The following is a 23007-nucleotide window of genomic DNA, read 5'->3' as shown; positions in this document are numbered from 1 at the left end:
TATCATGTGATGGTGCCTGGAACTCTCCCAGTGAAGCAGGGCGAACGGGGAAGTGTGGTGGAAAGGCAGAGGCCCAACTGATAAACAGACCAAAGCGGTAATGTACATAAAGGCCTGCTGCGCCACTCTCAGGAGATGAATAATGAGCCAGGCTGCATGTAAACTGTGGTTGGAAAACAACAAAAGCTGCTGACTAACTGTAGTGGTGTGTGGCAAGGTGGGGACGCCCTGTCATTTGCGCTCTTGCTGCACCGAGAGGCCTCTCTCGCCTAAACATGCTCCCTTTGTCTGAATAAAGCAGGACTCTAAATGACTGTACATGCAGTTATAAACCCTTATTCCAAAAAAGTTGGGACGATGTAGAAAACAAACAGAAAGAGAACATTTATTAATCCTTTTTGACATTTACTCAACTGAAAACAGTACAAAGACAATATATTTCATGTTTTCCTTCATCAGCTTCATTGATTTTTCTAAATATCTGCTTATTCTGAATTTGATGCAGCCACACATTTTAAACAAGTTGTGGCAGGAGCAGCTAAAGACTGGGAAAGATGTGGAATGCTCCAAAAACACCTGTTTGGAACATTCCACAGGTAAACAGGTTCATTGGTAACAGGTGATAGTATCATGATTAGCTATGAAAGGGGCATCCTGGAAAGGCTCAGCCGTTCACAAGCAAGCACCACTTTGTGAATACATGACTGTATGATGGAGATTAATACATGAGCTCATATTTTACTCAGTGTTTTTAGATAGATTAAATTGCCACTGTACGGAAGACTTTAAATGCCTGAATGCAAAAAAATCAAAGAGAAATAAACTAAAGTACACATTCTTATCTGTATTTCCTTTTTATGTATGCTTTTACTGTCCTATTAAATGAAAATCAGTTCGCTTTTGTCTTTAATAACTGAGTTGTTTGTCAAGTAAATACATCTATTGTAACAGAAAGCTTGTTACAAACAGGGAGGTGGGGTTCAAAAGATGCCCCCCATAGATGGAAAGATTGAAGTTTAGAATCCAGTGCGAACAGAAAGTCTGGAAATTTCTGCTGCTTTGATTTGCCTCTCCTCCAACTATGAGGAAGTCTTCTCCTAAATCACTGCAGTGCCTCAAGTTTTACACCTACACAAAGGTTCTTCTGTAAAATATTAACAAAAGCTGCATTTACCATTCAGGCAGTCACTTGTCTCATTGTAGTAACTGTCTTGTAGTTTTAATAGTCAGAACTCAGGACAGAACACTTCTTGTATTTTATCCATTTATTTGCAAAGCAATAACTACAGGCATAAAAATCATGATTAAAACTGTGAAAAAGATTTCAAAAATTATAACTGGAACAAATAAGTTATCAGTTTGTTTCCCTCTTTGGACCCACTGACTGTGGATTCAGGGATTCTCACATCCGGTTTCTCTATTCCACTCTTCTGAAGAGACTTCCTCTGATCTTCTTCCTGTTCACTTTCCACTGGCATCCGATTTGTTGTCCTCCTTGACACTCCTCTTGTTTTGACCACTGAAATACTTCTCTCTGAAGGAGTTGTGTCCTTGGTAGGGGCTGACGCACGGGTCTGCCAGATGGGCCAGGCTGTCCAGTTCCTGTATAGAGACAAATTTGGAGATTATCGGACTGAACTCTCTTAACCTCACTGCCTTATAAAAGTGCTGCCTGTTAGCAGAATACGCACTGGAATACTAGTATTTATTTCTCACCCTCCACCTTTTTAAATGTTAAAAAAACAAGACTTTATCCAGCTTCCTGATACATCTTGCTATTCACATTTACAGCTTGTTAAAGAGAGTTAGGAGAAAAATAAAAGAAATAAAAACAGGCAGCTGCCAGTTATGCTTCCTCCCCAAAAGGAGCATGTGTTGAGACCACAAATGTGATAACACTTTATTAATATAAGGTCATTTAGACGTAAAAGTTGAGACAGTTCTTCCTTTTTCCAGTCAATGAAGCTACATGTCAGTAGAATATTGGCAGCACAAGGTTCGCATACTTTTTCCATATTTGCATGTAGGAACAGGACGTACTCGTGTATATTAACACTGTATATGAACTGTTATGAATCCCTCAGTTAAACAGTTTGTCTTGGCTGGAAGGTAGCTGCTGGTCAACGGAGGGATGAAGGGAGGAAGAAAGATGCTGGGAAGAGGAATAATGAGGTGAGTTGAGTTGGAAGTGATGACTCCAGTGCTGGGCCTGTAATTTGTCAGCAACACCTCTCTTTTGCTTGTTCACACTGCCAAGCAACCTGGAAACGGTTTCCATGACCACTCTGAGGAAAAAGTCCAGGTAACAAGACTGACAGCATCACCGTGACCCCAAAATGAATAAGGACAGAGAGCCATGCCTGCAAATAACTGAAAACAGTGGAAATAACCGCTCAGTCCAACAGCCATACAGGTGGAGGGTTACATACATCTAGTGTTAAATTGGGCAAATAAGTAATTCATGGCCACCAAACACATTTATTCACACCCCATAAATAAGAAAATGTGAGGTTTGAAAGAGATTTTTCTGCACTAGTTTAACGGGAAACGTTTACAGCAATTAGGCTGGCCCCTTTACTGTCACAACACAGAAACAGCGTGGACACATGCACGTGTATCACGGGCACACAAACACATTCAAGTGTTCACACACACACACCGAGCAGTGAACCCTGGTGACTGAGTGCAGATAGGTGTAGGCCGAGGCCTATTTGGAAAGGAAAAACTCTGTGACCTGAGATAGATATCCTTCAGATAAGATCAAACAACTGTGTGTTTGTGTGTGCGTGTCATACAAGGGCCTTTATGGGAGCAATTTGGGGTTTAGAAATGGAATGGATGTCAGATCCAAAGATGGATTGTTTTCCATACGATGTGTGATTAAGCCATTTAGGACTCCAGTGTGAAAGAAATGAGCCAATCATAGCCAGATGGTGAGGATTTACCCCAGACAGACAGAGAGACACCATCACTTGCGTCGGGATGACATGTAAAAAACACACACATATGCACAAACTACATACATGAACATGACACATACTTATGTGGTCACATATACAAACAACTCTGAACTGCGATGAACTACGCATTCAAACATGAAAGAACGGACACACACATGCTTTCGTTTTACTGAGTCATATCTGTGTTGCTGTTCATGCTCACACATAGAAAAACAGTAAACAAATTGTGCAGCACACACAGTTTGGTGCTGTGCAGATGTCATTTATCACCATGTGACCACAATACATAACGCAATAAGAAGTTGTGGATGAATAAAACGTGATTATATGGTCAAGTTTACAGCCACACACACATCAGAAGAAAGACCAGACCATGATGGTACCTGAGGGAAAAAATACAGAACGCGCGAAGACCAAAGAATTGCTGTGTTTGCTAATGAAGCAACCAACTCCTCCACACACCCTCAAGCCCCTGCAAATGCATCCAATTATTTTCTTGATTAATATGTCAGTTGTTTTATAATTTCCCAGAGCCCAAAGTGAAATACTCAAATTGCCTGTTTTATCCAACAAACAGACCAAAACCAAGTCTGTTCTGAGATATTCAGTTTACTAACATATGACAAAGAAAAGCAGCAAACTCTTACAGACTGGAGACAGAGGATGTTTGTCATCTTTGATTGAACTACAATTACACATGGTCCCTGTGTAGAGCTTAGAGCTTATTCTAAGGTATCAAATTTTCTGGGGATTATACACTAAATACACAGCTATGAATATCATACTCCATTTTTGCCAATAAACCCCCCTAAATCCTACACATTGGACCTTTAATTGACTTAATTATTTCAGCTCTAATGCACACACTTTCAAAAGCGTACGCACACACCTCGGGCTCCTTGATCTTCTCCATGGTGATCAGGCGTCGTGAGGTGTGGCTGGAGAGCGTCTGCTCACAGTTACTGATGAGCCGCAGACATGGATGAAGAGGCACCATCTCCTCACAGTACCTGAAGAAGGGGCACATGACACAGTTATACATCAAGCAAGCCAGTAAAACGGAAGCACAATGTGCTGCACAGTGCGTGAGCTTCCACTGGAGGCTGCAAACACACACTGCAAAAAAATCCTAATTAATACAGACAGACCAGTCTCCAAAAAGCAGTAAAGAGACAGAAAAACAGAGCAGACCAGTTTCCTTCATCAGGGCATGAAGATGTCAACTGTACTCACCTAAAGAACAACATGAGAGCAATGTTTAAGGCCCCTGTCAAAACAATCAACTTTCTATTTTGTCTGGAGGCTGTACAAAAGGCTGCTGGGATGCAGACAGAGACTAATCCTGTCAAAATTACTATCTAACTTTTGCCAACTCTCTTTGCCACCCGTTCCCCTGTCCTTCCCTCCTCCCTCCATGCCTCGTTCTGTTTCCCCCTCGCCAATCAAATCGCTAAACATTCAACCAGCACAGTGGAACCGCAGCTAAGGTAACTCATTCTGTGCAAAGATGAAGGTGGAAAAAGTGACTCTGACCTGACAGGTCGACCGCTGGCTCTGTCATCACCGGCCAGGCCAGGTTAGGGCCTATTAACAGTGGATGATGTATGTGTTTGCATATTTGTGTCAGTAGCTTTCTCCTGACCGCCACCACAGCAGCAGCAGCCCCGACTCAAAGCCAGATTTGCACGTCACTGTTTGTCTGCCCTGTTGTCATGGCTACATGTGGGCCTCTGCGGCGAGGGGATGTTTGGTTGTCATGGTGACTGGCGGTGATGCAGCCAGGAGATAATTCTCTCCTGCCAATCAGGAGTCATTAGCGGAGAGGCCTACCTGTTGAGCTAGCGTTAATGTCTAAGTGGAGGTAGGGGTCGTCTTTCACCTTCGCAGCTTCTTTTTGTTCGTTGTAAAGGACACTTTCACACAAAACACTGCTGCTCTCAACCTTTACTTGTGTCCCACTAATTACAACAACATTTGTCTTTGTTTGGCTAAGAATATAAAAACCGTTGTAAGAACAGTGGCAAGGCAGGCAGGAGGTAATTCTGACACAGGAAACAAAACAATACCATGAAAACTGTTTGAACAAAACACGTGATTTAAAACGCGTCAAACACATTTTCAAATTGCACTATTTGACCCACAGCCCATAGAGCTCTCAGTGTCACAGCAGGCAAAGGCTCGCACTGAAGCAGCGGACAGTGGCCTCTTGTAAAAGTGGCAGGACCTCTAAATGAGAGATTTGTCAACGTGTCCTGAAAGTTGAAAAATGATGACCTGAAAGTGCAAACATGGCTAAACCGATGACGTGTCACCTAACTTCTGACAATACAACCACTTCTTTTCTTTGCTTGACTTGTTTATGCTGTAATTAGGTCACTTTATGGCTGTGATGACTGATATTCCATCATCTGTCTTGATACTTTTTCTTCCTTCATTTATTTATTAAGAGAAAGGGAAGAGAGTTTAACGGGTCTGACCTGGTCTAGACGCCGCCTTTTGCTGATAGGACTGTGTCACCTGTCATCACACTCTCTCACACACACATGCACAATTCTCATGATGCAGACAGACACACACACACACAATCCCCACTGTGTCTACCACAGCCACAGACGCAGATACACACATATGTGGGGGTGACAGAAACCCGATATCTCCCCTGTAGAGCCCCAGATTAGGCCCAGGAGACAGGCTACGTCTGCACTTACACACACAGACACACGTATTCCAAAGCACACATGCAATTGTACACAAAACACACACACACACACACACACACACACACACACACACACACACACACACACACACACACACACACACACACACACACAGGTCAGCCTGCTGACTGCAGAGACAGATAGTTCACATATCTGACTCGCCTGGCCTCAGACGTTTATTTTGGCACGGCGCTCTGACAGGCACAGAGTCAAGCACCGGTAGATGAGTAGCAAAGACAAATGTGTGAACATGATGACACACATGTATGCATGGGCTCATACACAAGACCACACACATTCACGCATATGTACGAGTGCATACAGAAACACAGTGACACGAGCAAAGGTCGAGAGGTTTGCTGTGTGTGTTTGTGCATGTTTCTCACACACATTCACACACGCACACACACACTAAAAACCAGAGGACGCGTGATTATCTCATCTCCTTCCCGGTCTTATAATAAGTGACCAGAAGGCGCTCCAGCCCTGCGGGGAGTTTTTCTTCCCTAAACGTCCCTTGCTGCCGCTGTCTGTTGTGGTTCGTACCTTTGTAGTCAAACACCTGCATTTAAGAGTCAGCACTTCACTTTCTGCGAATGCACAGAACATTTAACAATGCACAACTGTGTCACAGAGGAGCCGTCTTAGAGAGCCAACATACAAAGGAGCTGTCAGTTGTGGTTTATGGTAACCCAGCTGTTTGGGCAGGAAAACCTCAACACACCTGTACACTACTCTGTATAAACACTGTCATTCACGCAGGTGGTTACACACGCAAGACTATGTTTTATAGGAGCGGGAATGGAATACTGCTACAGGGAAACACTGGAAGGTTGAAAACCCGAGTGGAAAAGTGTTGGTGGAAAAGGCTTTGGTGTGCCAGCCTACTGGACTCAAAGTGAAAGAGCTGCAAACACACCCCAGGGTTTTAAAAGCCTTTAGCAGCTCATTAACTCAGTTGTCCAAACTGATTAATAAGCAGACATTCACTTCATTTACATACACTTCCCTCAGCTAATTTACAAAGCCAATTCTAATTATATGCAGTAATTAGCTTTTATAAAACGCAATCATGTTTACATTCTAATGCTTCATGTTATTTGGGTACTTGGTGAATTAATTAGATCAACAATAGATTTAAATCTTGCAGGTTGTGCTCACATAAGCCACTAATGTGGAGTTCTGGTTTATGGTATCAGTCTGCCCCCTACTGATTACAACTGTTATTTGGGGAAAAGCACCATTTAAACAAAAGCAGCTCTCAATCAAAGCCAGTGAGGACAAAGTACACTTCAAATCCAGTATCAAAATATAAATTTTCATACAGCAAGGCATGTTTTTAAACAGTAACAATACACTTGTCATGGGCGAAGTTTAACAGAGCTGGATGTTACTGTGAGAGGATGACATTTTATATCATCCTATAAGGACACCATACAATAAGTCAGTCCACTCACTCTGGTCTGTAGATAGGCAGCCAATAGACCAGCCTCCCACCCATGATCAGGTGGTGGGCAGAGAAGTTTAACAGATCTGTGAAGATGTCACTCAGGTGGTACGCCTGTGAAACGGGGATGTGAGACTCAACGTAGCTGGGCGGAAGACACAAATGAACACAAACAGGTTTAATATGTCGAACAAAACATTTCACGTGACATGCTGTGAGAGCCATCTGTAGGCAAATTATTAATTAAATGGAACAAATTAAGGTCTATTTTGTTACTAAGTCATAAGGTATCAGGTAAACTTACTTGCCATCAGGGGGTTTGGTTATGTCTTTGTGGGACCCCGTTCTCCTTGTGGACTCACGGATACCATACGGAGCTGACGTCAGAAGGACCACAGGAGAAAAGACAAAGGTTGTCACACAAAAGCGCATTTATCACACTTAGCAGGCATTAAGTGTTAATAATGGTCTGTTAAGAGTAAACTTAACACCTACGATCAGTGATGATGGCGTCAAACAGTGCAGTCTTCCTCCACACTGGCTTGGATGCATCACACACCATGACATCTAAATACATCTTCTCTGTTCCATACTGCCGCAGGTTGGCTCTGATATTCTCGTCAGGTCCTCGCCACTTCTGGTTTTTGCGGCTCGACCGGCCTGAAAGACAGGTACCACTGCTGGTTCTGAACACAGGGATGACCTGAAGCATTGTTAAAATAGAGCTTAAAAAGTAGCAACAATCCTAAAATATAATACTGCAACTGATGTGTCATTTATGCTCTGAGCAGACAAAACTTACCTTTGCCATGAATCGTGTTGTAATCAATATCTGTTCCACAGACATACGCTCCAAACTGAGAACATGCTACCAACAGGCTCCCTGAAACATATCAAGGGAGAAAAAGAACAAACTGAAACAACTCATTGACACAGACTTCCCAGAATGTGTGACAGTCTATAGATAGACAAGTGTGTAACAGGATCATCTCACCTGTGCCAACAAACGGGTCAAAGACGAGGTCATTCTCTTTGACCTTAGCGTGGTTGGTCATAATAAATGAGAGCCCAGCATCCATAGTGGTGTTTCCTATGAAGTGTCTGTTCTTCACACTGTGGGAGCGAATCAGTTCACGCTGCCCATCAGCTATCTGGAGCATTTAAAGATGAAAAGTGTTGAGCTGCTGATCACCCCTTGTTAGTCAAATGTAAAAACAAAAAGTCCACTGTATCTCACCCATCTGCCAAAATAGATGTAGTCTGGATGCTCGGGGATGTTGTTGGGGTCTGTGCCGTAATCCTCCAACAAGCAGAAGATGTGTTGAGGGCTCTTCAGGCTCACTGTGCCTTCAAACGGAAGATACTCCATAGCCTGGTGAGAGGATAAAAACACATCATTCTGCACATACACACACTGAAAGATGCACGTACACCACATTCACATGCACTCATTTAGTCACTTCTACAGACACAACGAACCACTCACATCAATCCTTTTGATTCTGTCCGCAAAGTCCAGAGTCTTGTTGAAAGTGTAGACATTAATTCTGTAAGTTGAGTCTTTGTGCATGAACGGTGACTGTGGGGAGAGATCACGAGCAGAAATGAAACGTATCAGAGTAGACTCTGTATATTTCAGATGAGAGGTTTTCATAAAAATACAGTGCTCAGCCTGTCCAATTGCTGCATCGCGTTGTGGCTGCAGCGCGGTTTTGTTGCATCCTCAGCACAGCTTCACACCCCACCAGGAGAGTTTCAGAGGTGTTTTGCCTGCCTGATTTTGACTTGCTCAGATTTTTCCTTCATTCCTATGCTTCCACCATTTTGCTTTCCTACTATATCTTACCATGGGTAAGTAGGCTACATAGTTTAATGTTTCTTCTTTGTCCGTTTTGATGTGATATACGACTGAGAGTCTGCACAAGTTGTTTAATTTTGAAAATTGACCAGATGCTTTATGCCGTTCCTGTGTCTGACTTCCTGCCGAGCTCAATCTGCTCTGCGTAGACTGACGCCCCTTCGTTCAAAAATAGACTAGCTATATATTTGCAGTGGAGCAGAATGAAAAGAAACACGCTGCGGTGCTTCTGGTGGAATCACAAGCATTATCTGGAATGGCCACAGTCAGCTGTGGCAGCTGCGTTGCAGCCGGACCGCGATGCAGTCGTGCCTGGTGGAATCAAGCTGTAAGCCGTAGCATCACGAACCATGTTCTCTGATGGGTAACTCAAGAGGGATGTTCTGAGTTCACTGTGCGTTTTTCCGTGGCCCCATAGTTCAAAAGCAGACCTGAAAGGATAATGCAACATGAACTACAGCTTCATCTCAGCCACTGTACTATAGAAAATACTGTCAAGATAACAAGGTATATGTGCAGCATGTTCAGGACATCACATTACTATAGATGCAAGGGCATCACTGACCTTCACAAAAAGCTAAAACACTTACTTTGCACAAACAGATCTGGCCATGATGCCACGGACATCCTCCTCAGACAAACCATTCAGAGACCAGAAAGGAGACTAGAGAGAAGAGGCAAGAAGAGGGGTGACTGTGGGACAGGACAGAAACCTTCAGTGTGGCAGCTGTCAAATCATCAAAAGAAAAAGGACAGGAATTAAAATACACAAAGCACAATTCACTTTCAAACCTTTTCTTTGAAGTTTTCGCTTGGCTGGAATGGTTTTCCTCTGAGAGCTATCAAAGCCTTAATCTCCTGCAAGAATGAGTACGTAAATCATAAATACTGTTGCATGAATTACTGTGTATCAGAAAACAACACACATACAGACATAATCAATGGTATACAGAAATTTAGTACTGCACGTTCATCATGGAGGGGGACTTAAGAGTGACGGATTAAAGAAAGAAAAGTCAAATTTGTTGCAGCAGAAATATCCTGATAATACATTTCATTGCTAGATCACACAACTGACCATCTTTTTGTTAAACCCTTCCTCCCTGTTTGTTTGTTGTTGTTTTTTTTCCCTTTGGCAACATTTGGCCCACTTACGTACAAGTTTACATTACAGCCGATTAGGTCTATAATGTCCACTTGTCCAGGTGAGCTACCATGTTTATTGCACTTATTCACAAAGCACGATTTCCAGATGGGCACACAGTTATGAATGGAAATGGGCTACAGATCATGCAAGTGTGAATGACCAGTTCATCACCATCTCGATAAGAGTTCACAGAGGGAGGTCAGATGGAGAAATGTGTTAAAGTTTTATTTTGTGTGATAAAACATCGAGGAATCCTCACTACATTTAATCACACCGCTACAGTAACTTAACAGATGAGTTTTTTACAGTTTGAATTAGCAAGTAGCTAACGTAGCATCAATCTGTCTCATCTGTCAAATTCCGATCTTTTCCCGGAAACAAATAACTTCAACATTACCGTTAAGAGCTAAATTTAAACTATAGTTTAACAAGGTTACCGGTAACCTGAAGTCCAGATTATCGTGGGCAAGATGTAGTAGATACTTGAAGCATGATCGACTATTGGTGGTCGCCATATTTGTTTCGCATTCAAAACATGTCCGACGTGAAACCGAGTTCGTACATACAGTACCGCTTGGTGACTAAAGCACCATAAATGGCAAAGAATGTGGTATTATCTTTCCGTTTAATATAATACATTGCCTGAAATTTAATTGCTCCGTTTGTTCCTTTGAGCATTTTTTCAGGCGCATAATCAGCGTTTTCTGGCTGATGTTAATTTGAGATTTTTGATGTAATTTAGTGACTTTGTTCAATACTAGCTATTGTTTGTTTGCTGTTTGGTTTGCTTTTACCAAATCAACAATATGTCATGTATAATATGATGTTAACAATAACTCACTGTTCTGCTCTCGGGTTCGTGCCCGGATAAACTCTTCTCCAGTCCATAATCTGCTTTAACTCAGCGGCACCTTTTGTCCCTCTCTGATCACTGATTGGCTGCCCGGGTCGTCTTTAACAGGCCACTGGCTGAGACGGATGTCCATCAGAGTGGTTTTGCCTCGGGACAGAATAGCATCCGCACTCTTGCTGCTGTCAGCAGTGCAGTAGTATTGTTAAATGGGCCTACATAGTTACAGTGTAACCACAGGACTTGTTTGCACTTTGGCCGCAATGAAATATTGCAGGTGAAGTGAGGACCGAGTCAGTGTGTGACATGTAAGTTGGATCATGTTTGATAATCGTTTGCTCCAAATCTCTGAAAGGTTGTATAGACTTACTTCACAAAGCAGGATATTCACTCCTAGGTCTGATGATGAACTGACAGTGATTTTGTAAAATAACATTTTCACTTTTCTTAAGTTTCAGTGACTTGTCAGTTGAATTTGTTGTCCTGATTGTGGGCTAAAACAAGCGTCACTGAGCACTTAATCATCAGTTACCATAGATTCATATATAGAAACACACTGAATATATAACAGGACAACAATAATTAGGTGAAATATAATGTTCGACTCTGAATCCAGAACTTTATTTAGATGGTTTTGTAGTTGTTTTTTAAATATTGAAGCAACAAAAACAGTAAAGGGTTATAATTCAGTTCGTACAGCCTTGTGTTCCTGTACGCAGAAATTCCAGATTAAACCTATAAACTGTCCTCCTCAGTGGATCAAGTGATGGGGACGAACAGCCAGAGCACCACCGTCATGGAAACTGAAGATGATTCCCCAGCTCCTGCTCAGTTTAGTGACGACACTGCAGTGTGCATTGCTTCTGTGAAAGGCTTAAAGGAGAACTGGCAGAAGTGGTCCAATGAGCACCGGGAGTACCAGAAGCACAACCCCTTCAGTCATGACACCAGGCCAAGTGTGGTGGTCCCGCAGAGGGGGCAGGACGACTATGGGAGGCCCCTGCAGGGCTCCATGACGGAGCAGCGGGGGAAGGACGCTCACACACACATCAGCAGAGAGGTTCAGGAGCTGTGTGAAGTGATAAGGAACATCGGAGAGCTGAGAGACAGGGCTGGAAGCGGCAGAGATGGGAAAGTGATCACTGTAGAATTTGGGAAACTGTTCGAGCATTATGTGACTATCTCTAATAAACTGGTGGGGATTCTTCTTCGAGCAAGGAAGCAGAGGCTGGTTGAGTTTGAGGGGGAGATGCTGTGGCAGGGGCAGGATGACCATGTAACTATCACTCTGTTGCAGTGATCAGAAACTTGGATTAGCATTTATGCCGTGATTCATGTTTCATGCGGTATGTGCAGTGAGCTACTTCATGCTACTTCTGTAGAATTCAGATACCAAGGGGATTGCGCTCATTGTAATATGGCCATGTTATCACATTTTATTAACAAAAAATAGCTATTTTCTTGCTCACATAAGTAAAAACCTCAATGGCTGATAATTCATCCATTAAAAACAAAAGATCTACCATATCTACTGTCTGTACTGCAGATACATGCAGGAGGTAGAAAAAGGAAAAACCTGAAAGAATGGACTGACATTAAACCAACCTCAAATACAAATGCTGTTAGGAATTTAGCAGCATTTGTCGGCAATAAAGTAACTCATCAGCCTGTTGATATCTGAGTTTTCAAAGCAATGAAGAGCAATCCAAAAAAGACCAAACCATTTGTACCTAAACTGCACATGCATCAGTCAAAAAGTAAGAAAATTATATGTCAAGAGGAACAGAATCATGGCAGGATAAGAAAGTGGACACCAGAGATATGACAAATGTGATGCACACTGTATATGTAAGGGTCATATTGCCCACCTTTGTAGCTGTTGCTGTCGGATGACTTGGTATCCAGATGTACGTTTTCATGTATTTACATGATTTCATAGACTAGATTTCACTGTGTTGCTAAACCATCCCTCATCTAAATAACAGTTGAGATCTTAGCTGAACAAATCCAGTTTGCTATGTTTCCTTCACCGGCTTTTAATGTGGGGAAAGTGGAGGAGTGAACAGCTGAAATGAAGTCAGAGTGGTTAATGAGACTGAACCAAAGCCAAAGAGAACATGACGCTGCCTGTGACGGACAGTATGGTGCTATAGGATGAACATGATCTGACTTGGCTTGGATGCTTCAGAGCATGTATTTATTACAAGTGTGCTTTGTAATTCAGGCAACCTCATTACAGTTTTAAACTTTGTATACCTGAACCTTACTGAGATGGATGTGCAATTAATTAAAAACGCCACTGTAATGGAGCGAGAACTACACCGTGAACTATGCACTGACTGATATATGCCATATTATCTGCTGCTAATAAAAACAACGGCCATGCAAACTAAAACTGTTTTTAGAATAAGGCAGGAGCATACTGATCAATTAGCAAGTAATGCTTGTGGCATTATAATAAAGAAAGCAAGACAACAGTGCCCTCTCTGCTCTTGTGTTTCTGTGAGTGCTTTGTGAACTGTAAGCACTGACTGCTGTAGTAAACTAATGACAGGGAGAGAGCGAGTGTATGAGTGTAAACTGTGACTCACTACATTAGAAACACACTGAGGAGCAGCAATACATTATTTATTCTAAATTCAATTATTAAAGTGCATTCCCTTTTGTACAGAACAGACAGTATGATTTTCTTTCTTTACGTTGCCAATATGCAGTTGTACAGTATAGCATAATATTCATTTCATACACCAACCAGTCAGTTTGAATTATCGCTTATAATCTGGACACATTACGTCAAATCAAATACAAATGAGCGTGTATTCACAAAAACTCCACACTACTTATTTCAGTGCTTGCTGAGATCATTGAGCATACTTTACAGTGTCAGAGGATGACTGAGCTGCTTTCACTGTAAAGAAATCTTATAAATGGTTAATGAAGATGTTGCTGTGCTTTGACCCACAAAGTGCCCGTTAGTAAAGAGACGAGTCAACATAGCTGAGGAACTCACAGCTGTCCAATGTGTGATTTGTCCATATATGAATTATACAAGTTCATTTTTCTTACAGAATCTAAATGAAATTCAGCTACACATGCACAAAATCTGACCTGCAAAGCATTAAGGCAGTCCTGCATGTCAAGAAATCAGTTTGTGAATTATATGGCTGTCACTGGCTGTGAAATGATGATAATGAAAATTATAGATCATTTTCATTAAGGTCCTCTCAGCATATCTATTGTTTTACTCATCTTAACTTCACATTCAGCAAAAAGCAAGAATGTCCTCAACATTAATAGTTGCAAATCACGCCGTTTGCTACTTGGTCCATACTGTAAAGGCATTTTACTGTGGTGAATTAATGCAGATTCAATTAACATCTTCTGTAAAACCATTTTAACAACTATTCACCTATGATCCAAGAACATGTCTCAAACAGCAAGAAACAAGATTTGGCTTCATTCAAGCCTTCATTTGGCTTCTACTATGAACAGTTTTGATAGTAAAAATGAAAACCTACATGGCCTGTTGTTACAAATCTGTCACCAGCTTAAAATACTGTCACTTCCTCACAGTCAAGTAAGAACTGGATCCGAAGTGATCAGCTGGTCTCTCCTTTAGAGTTGAGAAGCTCAATCAGCTGGTCTGCCTGCAAAACATTAACAGATGTGGAGAGAACAGATATTTTACTGACAGCAATACTACACGGCCATAAAACTCCACCTGGATAAACTTAAGTACGGTGGCACCGCAGGGTTTGAGTCAATAAGAGAATTATTGAAAATTACTAACTAATGAGATTCATGTGTTCAATATCTAGATCTACAGTGCCTTTTAGTCAGTTACTTCTATAATACCTACTTTAAAACTGTTGAGTCCTGATGCAGCAGGGGGCAGAGCCGGACTCTGATTTTAAATTAAGTGTAAGCCATTAAATCACCACCACATTTTTACAACTACATTTCAAATAGAAATAATGAAGGGGGGGCTTACCGTGATGAACCAATAGGAGTTGAGTCTGTAGACAAGGCGGGACATGAAGCCCATTTGACTGGCAGGTGCCAGGACATGAAGGTGTAGGTGTGTGACAGAACAGAATGGGGGCCAATGAAATCCAAACCTGCAGACAGAGACAGTCTTTAGATCACACAGTCTTACTGCTCCACTCAGTTGTTCCATCACCAGAACAACAAATATGCTACTGAAGCTAAACAATAACAATAACACTACCATTTAAAAGATCATCTATTACAGTTTCAATTCAATTAAGTGCTACTCTTCATTTAGTAACTCAAAGTCAGTTTACACTTTATTAAAGCAGATGTGATGATGTGCACTTTTGTCAAGTGACAAAAGCTGCTTCACTGAAAACGTTTGGAGATGCGTACTTTGTAGCAACTACATTCAAGTGCCACTACTAGCTACCAATGTGAAGAGCTGTGAAATACAACATGTAATACTGAATGAAGCCCACCTGACATCACTGAGATCCGTCACATTGTTCTTCTGGAGGATCTCCTTCCCTGTCTCCACCATCTGCTTCACTGGATGTGGCAACAAACACATAATTCCATTCCAAGCAAAATACAATTTGCCATTTAAAATTAGACTCTGAAAAAAAGATGATTGCTTTTTATTCTGCCACTATACTGCTGAATAATTACCACAAGATACCAGTTCCAGTCCACAGGATCAGTTAGCAATGCATTGTCACTGAAACTGCCTGAGTTGGTAAAAACCAATGACAGCAACATCTATAGCACACATACATCAAAGTGCAACCACTCGACAAGCACCAGAAATATGGTATGGCGCTAAAACCTCACCCAAAGGTACGTGTTCTTTACTGAGAGATTTACAGTTCCCAACATGTTTGCTTGGGACAACCAGGTAATGGTGGGGAGCTCCAGGTTTGATGTCTCTGAAACAAGAGATCTCCTCATCCTGCGGCAGAGATAAATGAATAAGTCAGAAATTATAAAATAATTAATCAGCTTCAGGACCAGAAGGGCAAACGGCTGCAAACTATAGCATTTACTTCAATGAAACTTCTATTTAACTGTTTGTTAGTTAACTTTTTGTTGTTAATTAATTAAATAACGAATCAACTCTTTTTCATCCTCTCTACAGCTGTGGTTTTCAAACTATGGCCTCCACTGAGAGCATGTCAGGCAAAATATACGTAGTTGAATTTCTTAAGGGTAAAAGTTTAAGCAAATATGAGCTACGTAACACAGGACCAAGCTAACAACATGTACGACAACATGTATTTAATGAGGAAAACACCGGGCTCACCCGGCAAGACAACGCAATGGCCCGGCAAATCTGGAAAGATATTTCCTATAGCAGAAACGTTCGATAAAAATGTGGTAGTCAAACTAATATACACTTAGCTTACATAGCGAATCTGTTACCAGTTTAGATCTGTTTAGATCTATTTCTAAACACAGCAACAGGCTAACGCTAGCTGGCTAGCTAGCTGGGCACTTAATATTATTTGATTATTACAATATTCTCACACAGTGAAGAAGCTCTGTGGCCATTTCTTTGTTTATAATCTTGCAGAAAATACATCTTTTGTCATATCCTTCGACTTGCACACTGCCAGTTTTGGAAACGTCCACCTGGGTAGGCTCTGCAACTTCAACCCCTGCCATTGTTATGCACTGTCAAAAGTAAGACCTGCATAGTCGATCCCAGACATTATTCAGCTGACAAGGGGAAACCAAAAGATTACCGATCTAGATCGCAAACATAAGGGGAGAAAACTACCACCAGAGAGCGATGTGGTGCAGGAGGCAGAATTTTCTTCTCTGTGTTTTAATTAAAAAAAAATCAGTCACATTATCATGAGGTTTAGTGACCCTGTGGATAGGACTGTTTCCTTAAAGATTCTTCATTTGAAGACTTTTGGACAAAAACAGCAATTCCTATGACTGTTATCCAGTTAAAAACAGTGAGAAAGAGGGCTCATTTGGCAAATATAGAATACCTTACAATAGACATTTACAGTGGCCGTAAAGATGACGTCTGAAGCCAACATCATTAAGGATGGAAAACAGGTTGAATACATGTTTGTTTGTTTGTTTGTTTGTTTTTATAATATAATGGTTTTAGCCTTTCGGCATCTGTTTCCGTGCAGGAAATGAGGCAGTTTGCACCTTCCTACAAACGTTAAAGGCTCCCTTCCTGCCGACCACAAAACTGACATCACTGGGAAATTCGCGGTGGTTTTCTATCGTATTCTGTGGTATTTGCTTGCCAACCTCAACGCTCTGTAAAGTTTTGCTGTCGTCTGAAATTGGTTTGTTTTTACCTTAAATGAAAAGAGGCTGTCTAAATCCTTTAAAAACTGTCTTCATATACTTTAAGTAACACGTCCACCACCGTGTGTGGTGTCCTGGAGGTTTGGTGGCCCTGGAGCTTCTTTTCAGCTGCCTGAAGTTCCTAAAGGTACAGCTGGGAGACTGCAAGATCCATTATTACAAGTTTTTCAGTTTACTTCAACTTCTACTTCATTGTTCCCTTTTTTGTTTTATTCCCTTTTGTGCGAATATTCAATGGGAAGATGCCTTTTGTCCCTGCTTTATGTATCCTGATACACGCTTGTGTGTTTGCTCTGTCTATACCTATGCCACATTATAGCACAAGTACAGTGAGAAACAGGTGCAGAGATTATGTCACACAAATATGAGAACTGGTCTATTTCTTTTTTGTGATTTGTAGCATGAAAAAAACAGCTTCCTCTGGAAAAGGTGATGTTTTAAGGGTTTATTCATAATAAAATATGAATTCTATGAAAACCTTGTTTTTCACCAGGAAAGACAAACTCTCAATGTGGTTCCACAAAATAACATTGGCAGTGCCAGCACTGCCTGGCAGAGTCGGATTTACACACAAACACAAAGAATTGTAAAACAAACAAAAAGGAACAATGTGAAATTTTACTTCACTTTTCTGTTTGCGTTTTCATAAAAATATATTTAAATATATAGAGAGTAAAAGGTATCAAAGATTTGAAATGCCATCTCAGTTCTTCCTGAAAAATATTCTCCATGTATGCAAATAGACAGGCAGGTGTGTCACATTCAAAAAACAGAAGTGACAGTTAACAGCTGAGGTCCCTTCCTCCACAAATAGCACACATCACAGATAGTAAATTGTTTATAGTGCAACTCTATGCTTTTATTTTTTAGCCTGAATGGGTAGATCTTGTAGTTTTTAAATGTAGAACATTTAAACCAGATCTCATGTAAAACTCAGTTAGAGTTCAGATAGGCCAGCGTGTATCCTATCATATAACAGTGAACCTTTTTTGTCTTAAATATTTTATGACCCCTATGCACCAAATATGTCTGAAGTTTGGGGCCATGAGAGCAAATAGAACATGAGCACACAGAAATATGTACTGTAAACACACATTTTAAAATTTCACAAACACATTTGGTTGTTCAACAGAAAATAAGAAAAACAGCATTTTCCTGACATTCTGAATGTGCTTACAGTGATTACAAACTTTTTATCCAACAGTGTTCCTGTGAACTTTGTATCATAATGCTCTCCACAGCCAAAGGAGGGCATGGAGGGCTTAAAGCTTCAGATGCCAGTTACTTACTGGGTTTAGCACACGGCTACGGATGAATAGCCAGTAGTAGAAGCAGGACCCTGAATTGCAGGATTTCACCCAGCCGCTTGTCTTTAACAGGCACAGATCAAACCAGCATAAGCACAAAGTTCAGCCCAAGAACCCCTGGAGCAGACTTCGTACTGCATGTGGGATAATCTGAGGCAAGTGCACAGATGATAGCAATTGCTCTATCAGGTTTTGCACAGTAGTGGCTAAACCACACGTACTCCTTGAGGTCTAGAAGTTTGGCACCTCCAGACAGGACAGTGGGTTCTATTTTGTTTTTATCTCATCTCATCAGATGTTCTGTCTCAGTTCTGCACAGTCCAGACTTCGAGGTCTTGTACAATGAAGTCTTCTTGGGAGGAGAGAGATGCGTTATGGAAGGTGGGACAGGAAAAGCTTGAACCGTGGTACAAATCAGCATCCAGCCACAGGCCAAATCCACCCCTACAAACCAAGAAAAAACAACACTGTGATGTCAAGTGTTTTAAAAGTTTGTTTTCTATTCTGATAACAGATACTATAATCTCGCATATCTCACAGTAGCAGTTGCAGTGATTATTTTATGGTCTTTTCATTCCTTCCTGATGCTGACAGACATAACAGCTGCATTTTACTTTGCTGAGCATATCTATATTTTATAGGGGAAATCAATAACCATGTAACTTACCCTCCTCCACCAATCTGCAGAGATTCCACATTGCCACTCACAAAGTAGGAGTTCTCGCCACTCCACCTGTATGCCTGTACAAACGGCAAGTGTCGCACTTAAGAAATTTGTCCTCAAACCCAGTACACATGTTTCAAGTACATGAAATTCATACACAACAATCATTTTCTCAAAGTAAGCCCTTTCCCGATATATTGTTTAGTTATTTAAGCTAGAGAATTGCTTTTAAAAGGTGGTGGCAAATTTTACTGTAAATGGAAGTCTTTTCTAATAACAATACACCAGTTCTCAGACTTGCAGGTAGAGCAGACTATCAGGAACACAAAAGCATTCTGTTTTTACCTGGAAGTCGGGGTTGAAGCTGAACAAGAAGGTTTCTCCTGTGCCATAGCAGTATTTACTGACTCTGAATGGATCGGAAGAAAAAGCCCCAAACACCTGAAAAGACCAAGACACCAGGTCATTAAAGGAGTACCCACAGCTATGCTGCTGATCAGTTTGACTACATCTACGTAGTGAAAAGTGATGCAGAGAAATGATCAAGATGCAAACCTTTTTGTGCATGTCTTTGATGACCAGCAGCACAGGGCTGTCCAGACCAGCCATATTCCTGTACAGAGTCTTCAGGCTGCTCCCATGCATAGCTGTGCTGTAGACCAGTTGCCATGGATGGCCCTGGGTCCTTGCCGGCATGTGAGTGGCGAGCTGTTGAAAAAGGAGTTGTCAATTAGAAGATGTCATACTGAAATATAACAGTAATCATCACAGTTCATCAAGGCCAGCATTTGTTGATGGCTGTAATTGTTGCCAATCATCCACTCACTCTCTTTATGTGGTGGTCATCCAGCAGCAGGCTGTGGTTGCCCAGGACAGGAAGATCATAATCAACTTCCTCCTGGTACTCGGGCTCCTCTACCTCAGAGTCTTCCGAACTACACAGACTCAAGCGCCGCTTGGGGTCCTTTACTGTGATAATCTGGGGGAGGGCACAAGATGCAGTCAGTCAGTTCAAAATCAAACATGTTCACACTCTTGCTTTCTACACACATCCCACTATTGTTTACTGACATTTCCCTTTGCATTACATGCAGGTCTGTGGTCTGTGGTTGAGTGATTCATTTATGGACAATGCAAGGGTAAAATCTAAATCATAAACATGTTGTTGCACCAGTAAGTTGAAAATGCAGCACAGCAAGTGACAAACAGGCTATCAGGGATGGGTGGATGGACGACAAAAACATTTTTTACCCCCAAAGCTAAGTATATTTCTCCAATACCCCATAAATCCAATACAGAACACCTCCCAACATGAATACATGCGGCATAGTAGTCCTACCTCAACATACGGCTCCACACTGGCAAAATAAAGCACTTTGATATTTTCTGGCAGCAGCTTCATGGCCCCTGATTTATCTGTCAAGCTCTGCACTCTGCAGTACCACATGTCTGTTACCTAAACCGGGCAGCGCTCATCACTTTTGTATCCTCCGGTTTACTTTCACTCTCTGTCTGAGATGCCATTGGTTGAAGGCTTGAATGACGGGGCTTCTGATTGGTTAGCTCTGACACTGAACAGTTTCTTTTCTGTCTAAACAGGAAAGTGAAGGGAGGGACAGAGAAAGGATGTCCATATATAGAAACAGATGGATTTCCCACAACCTCTGGGATAACTGCCAAGCACTCTGGTGCCTCATTTACTGTAAGTCAGGGATGCTTGATGATTTTTGTCTAATGCTTGAACTGTGCAGAGCTTCTTGCCTTGACCTAATGTTAGCGGCAGTTGAAGAGCCACAGAGGCTTTTGTTTCATCTTGAGTTGCGTTGTGCAAATCTTACCTCCCACTTTTTAGCAGCGGGCTTGGCAGGGTTGCTGAGGAGCTTGTTGACCTTGTTCTTCTCCACTACCAGGTAGCGCTTCTGACGCTTCTGACGATAGTCAGCGTGGTGGTGCTTCTTGTTGCCCTTAGTGTAGATTTCTGGTGACCACTGCACAAAGAAGGTGTAGAGGTGGTCAACCCTGCAGAAGCAAAAGGACAAAGTACATTTTTTTTTTACTTACAGATAATCATCTATATTTAAATGGATAGTGTTTATTCAAAGGACTGCTATAGAAATGAATAGCTTTGAACATGAAAAGCAAAGTATTTCTATATTTAAACACCAGAATAAAGTTACAATTACACAATGTCAGAAAACCCAAGAAATGAATTAAATTAAAGCATTGAGAGTCATTGTACGTTGCTTTATCTTAACTGGAATACCATAAATAAGTCTTTAACTTATACATCATTGGCATGTAATGTTGCTGCAGCTGTTAAGTATAAATGACAGTTGGCCAAACCTCTAATTCCCGTGAGAGAAAAAAACACACACAAAAAGTTGAACAAATGCCACTGACATACTCTAATATCTGTTGAGACACGCCTGGGCATGAATAGTAGGAAAGTGCTGCATGCTTTGAATGTTGAATGCATTAATCATGCTAGACTGAGGATATGGGAGAATGTCAGTGAAAATTAGGAGCCCCTTTTTTGGAGGGTTTTTTTTTTTTTTTTTACTTTTTACTGGATTCTGCCTCATTCCACAGTTTCTCCAAAGAGAACCTCTTCTGGGTAATTCAGTGCTGAATTACTGGAAGTCAGTTTAAACCCACTTTGAATTTAGGGATCTTTAACCTCAATTGAGTCTCTCTCTCTCTCTCTCTCTCTCTCTCTCTCGCTCGCTCGCTCACTCGCTCTTGCTCTCTCTCTCTCTCTCTCGCTCGCTCGCTCGCTCGCTCACTCGCTCTCTCTTTCTCCCCCTTCCATTCTTCCTCTCTTCCTTTCACACACGCACACACATATGCAGACACACAATCTTCAACTCTTTGGCCTACATATATCAGTCTGCTCTGCATGGAGTGACAAAAATAACCTGCTTCTTTTGCACATATACATTTCAAAAACTGGATGTAACATCTTCTCATGATTAAATGGTCTTTAGAAGTCTAAGTTTGCATTGCCTTGCTTTAAATAGTTGAAACAAGCAAGGCAAAATACTATCTATTTCAACTCCAGATAACACCACCATTTTCAGGAGCCAGCATAACAGTGTTCACAGACATCTTGATGGTTCGTTTCACTTACTCTCCAACGCTATATGCAACTCCCATGGCCAACTGAGGAGGAAGGCTTTGATGGTAAAGAGTAAGGAGAAGGAGAGAGGTGGTGGTTTGGTTCCTCAGTGCTGAAGCAGCATGTCCACACTGAGTCTCTGCCATCGGCAGCATTTTATACCAGAGGATCAATCGCTGAGATAAGCCCCTTTGACCATAAACCCTCCCTTTCTCCCCTGAAAGTGTTACATGGCCTGCACATACTCACACAAGGATTTCACAATGGGGCCCGAAAGCCAATTACACATTAACTTGACCTGCACCGGGTCCCTGTACTTAAGTTTGGCTTGAGTTCAGACAGTTAGTGTGTCAAGGTAGGGGCTCAGTGACTGAATGATATGGCTTGACAGAAAGGTAAAGGACTGTCTGTCTGTCTGTCTGTCTGTCTGTCTGTCTGTCTGTCTGTCTGGTTGATTGTCTTTCATTGTGCCTTCCTGTCTGTGATTTCTGTCTTTCAGTCTTCCCGGATATCTGGTCTTGTTCCCATCCCATCAGTGGTGAAAAGTAAATCAATTAAATTTCCATCAAAGTGAATTCTGAGCTACTTCTACTTCACTGGTGTATCTCCATTTTC

The 23007-nt window shown here is 41.6% G+C and overlaps 4 protein-coding genes across 4 annotated transcripts; 1 reads left to right on the top strand and 3 right to left on the bottom strand.

Moving 5' to 3' along the window:
- Positions 1-1259: 1259 nt before the first annotated feature.
- Positions 1260-10663, bottom strand: trmt11 (tRNA methyltransferase 11 homolog). Its single transcript, XM_070966495.1, has 13 exons — positions 10570-10663; positions 9778-9843; positions 9576-9649; positions 9335-9416; positions 8614-8706; positions 8365-8499; positions 8122-8278; positions 7930-8010; positions 7623-7787; positions 7432-7504; positions 7138-7272; positions 3850-3970; positions 1260-1602 (listed from the first exon to the last, which is right to left on the bottom strand). The coding sequence occupies exons 1-13, from the start codon at positions 10645-10647 to the stop codon at positions 1462-1464; spliced, it is 1401 nt and encodes a 466-aa protein (XP_070822596.1). The 5' UTR covers positions 10648-10663; the 3' UTR covers positions 1260-1461.
- Positions 10664-11140: 477 nt separating this feature from the next.
- On the top strand, positions 11141-13303 carry LOC139334071 (actin-binding Rho-activating protein). The gene is made up of 2 exons (XM_070966815.1): positions 11141-11290; positions 11738-13303. Exon 2 carries the CDS (start codon positions 11749-11751, stop codon positions 12280-12282), a length of 534 nt encoding a protein of 177 aa, XP_070822916.1. The 5' UTR covers positions 11141-11290; positions 11738-11748; the 3' UTR covers positions 12283-13303.
- A 286-nt stretch (positions 13304-13589) lies between these two features.
- On the bottom strand, positions 13590-16657 carry hint3 (histidine triad nucleotide binding protein 3). Its single transcript, XM_070966816.1, has 5 exons — positions 16500-16657; positions 15807-15924; positions 15455-15524; positions 14974-15100; positions 13590-14629 (listed from the first exon to the last, which is right to left on the bottom strand). Exons 1-5 carry the CDS (start codon positions 16635-16637, stop codon positions 14582-14584), a joined length of 501 nt encoding a protein of 166 aa, XP_070822917.1. The 5' UTR covers positions 16638-16657; the 3' UTR covers positions 13590-14581.
- Positions 16658-17737: 1080 nt separating this feature from the next.
- ncoa7a (nuclear receptor coactivator 7a) lies at positions 17738-20725 on the bottom strand. The gene is made up of 6 exons (XM_070966586.1): positions 20617-20725; positions 20104-20256; positions 19833-19985; positions 19623-19718; positions 19281-19354; positions 17738-19057 (listed from the first exon to the last, which is right to left on the bottom strand). Exons 1-6 carry the CDS (start codon positions 20722-20724, stop codon positions 18919-18921), a joined length of 723 nt encoding a protein of 240 aa, XP_070822687.1. The 5' UTR covers position 20725; the 3' UTR covers positions 17738-18918.
- Between the last annotated feature and the right edge of the window lie 2282 nt (positions 20726-23007).

This window comes from Chaetodon trifascialis, chromosome 7 (assembly GCF_039877785.1).
Source record: "Chaetodon trifascialis isolate fChaTrf1 chromosome 7, fChaTrf1.hap1, whole genome shotgun sequence".
NCBI classification, from domain to species: Eukaryota; Metazoa; Chordata; class Actinopteri; order Chaetodontiformes; family Chaetodontidae; genus Chaetodon; species Chaetodon trifascialis.
The sequence above is the reverse complement of the archived record's forward strand: the minus strand, read 5'-3'. Positions and strand labels throughout refer to the sequence as shown.

Bases quoted from the DNA above. Each gene is read 5' to 3' on its own strand.
- trmt11 (XM_070966495.1), bottom strand. From the start codon at position 10,647: ATGGCGACCACCAATAGTCGATCATGCTTCAAGTATCTACTACATCTT. The intron at 9,650-9,777 runs GTTTGAAAGTGA...TCTTCTCTCTAG, and splicing joins GCGAAAACTTCAAAGAAAAG to TCTCCTTTCTGGTCTCTGAA. The intron at 7,788-7,929 runs GTAAGTTTTGTC...CCTGTCTTTCAG, and splicing joins CAACACGATTCATGGCAAAG to GCCGGTCGAGCCGCAAAAAC.
- LOC139334071 (XM_070966815.1), top strand. From the start codon at position 11,749: ATGGGGACGAACAGCCAGAGCACCACCGTCATGGAAACTGAAGATGAT.
- hint3 (XM_070966816.1), bottom strand. From the start codon at position 16,637: ATGGCAGGGGTTGAAGTTGCAGAGCCTACCCAGGTGGACGTTTCCAAA. The intron at 15,925-16,499 runs GTGAGAATATTG...TCTCTGCCGCAG, and splicing joins CCACAGAGCTTCTTCACTGT to GATGAGGAGATCTCTTGTTT. The intron at 15,101-15,454 runs GTGGGCTTCATT...CTCTGTCTGCAG, and splicing joins ACGGATCTCAGTGATGTCAG to GTTTGGATTTCATTGGCCCC.
- ncoa7a (XM_070966586.1), bottom strand. From the start codon at position 20,724: ATGTGGTACTGCAGAGTGCAGAGCTTGACAGATAAATCAGGGGCCATG. The intron at 19,986-20,103 runs GTGAGTGGATGA...CTTTTTCAACAG, and splicing joins ATGACCACCACATAAAGAGA to CTCGCCACTCACATGCCGGC. The intron at 19,719-19,832 runs GTTTGCATCTTG...TGGTCTTTTCAG, and splicing joins TCAAAGACATGCACAAAAAG to GTGTTTGGGGCTTTTTCTTC.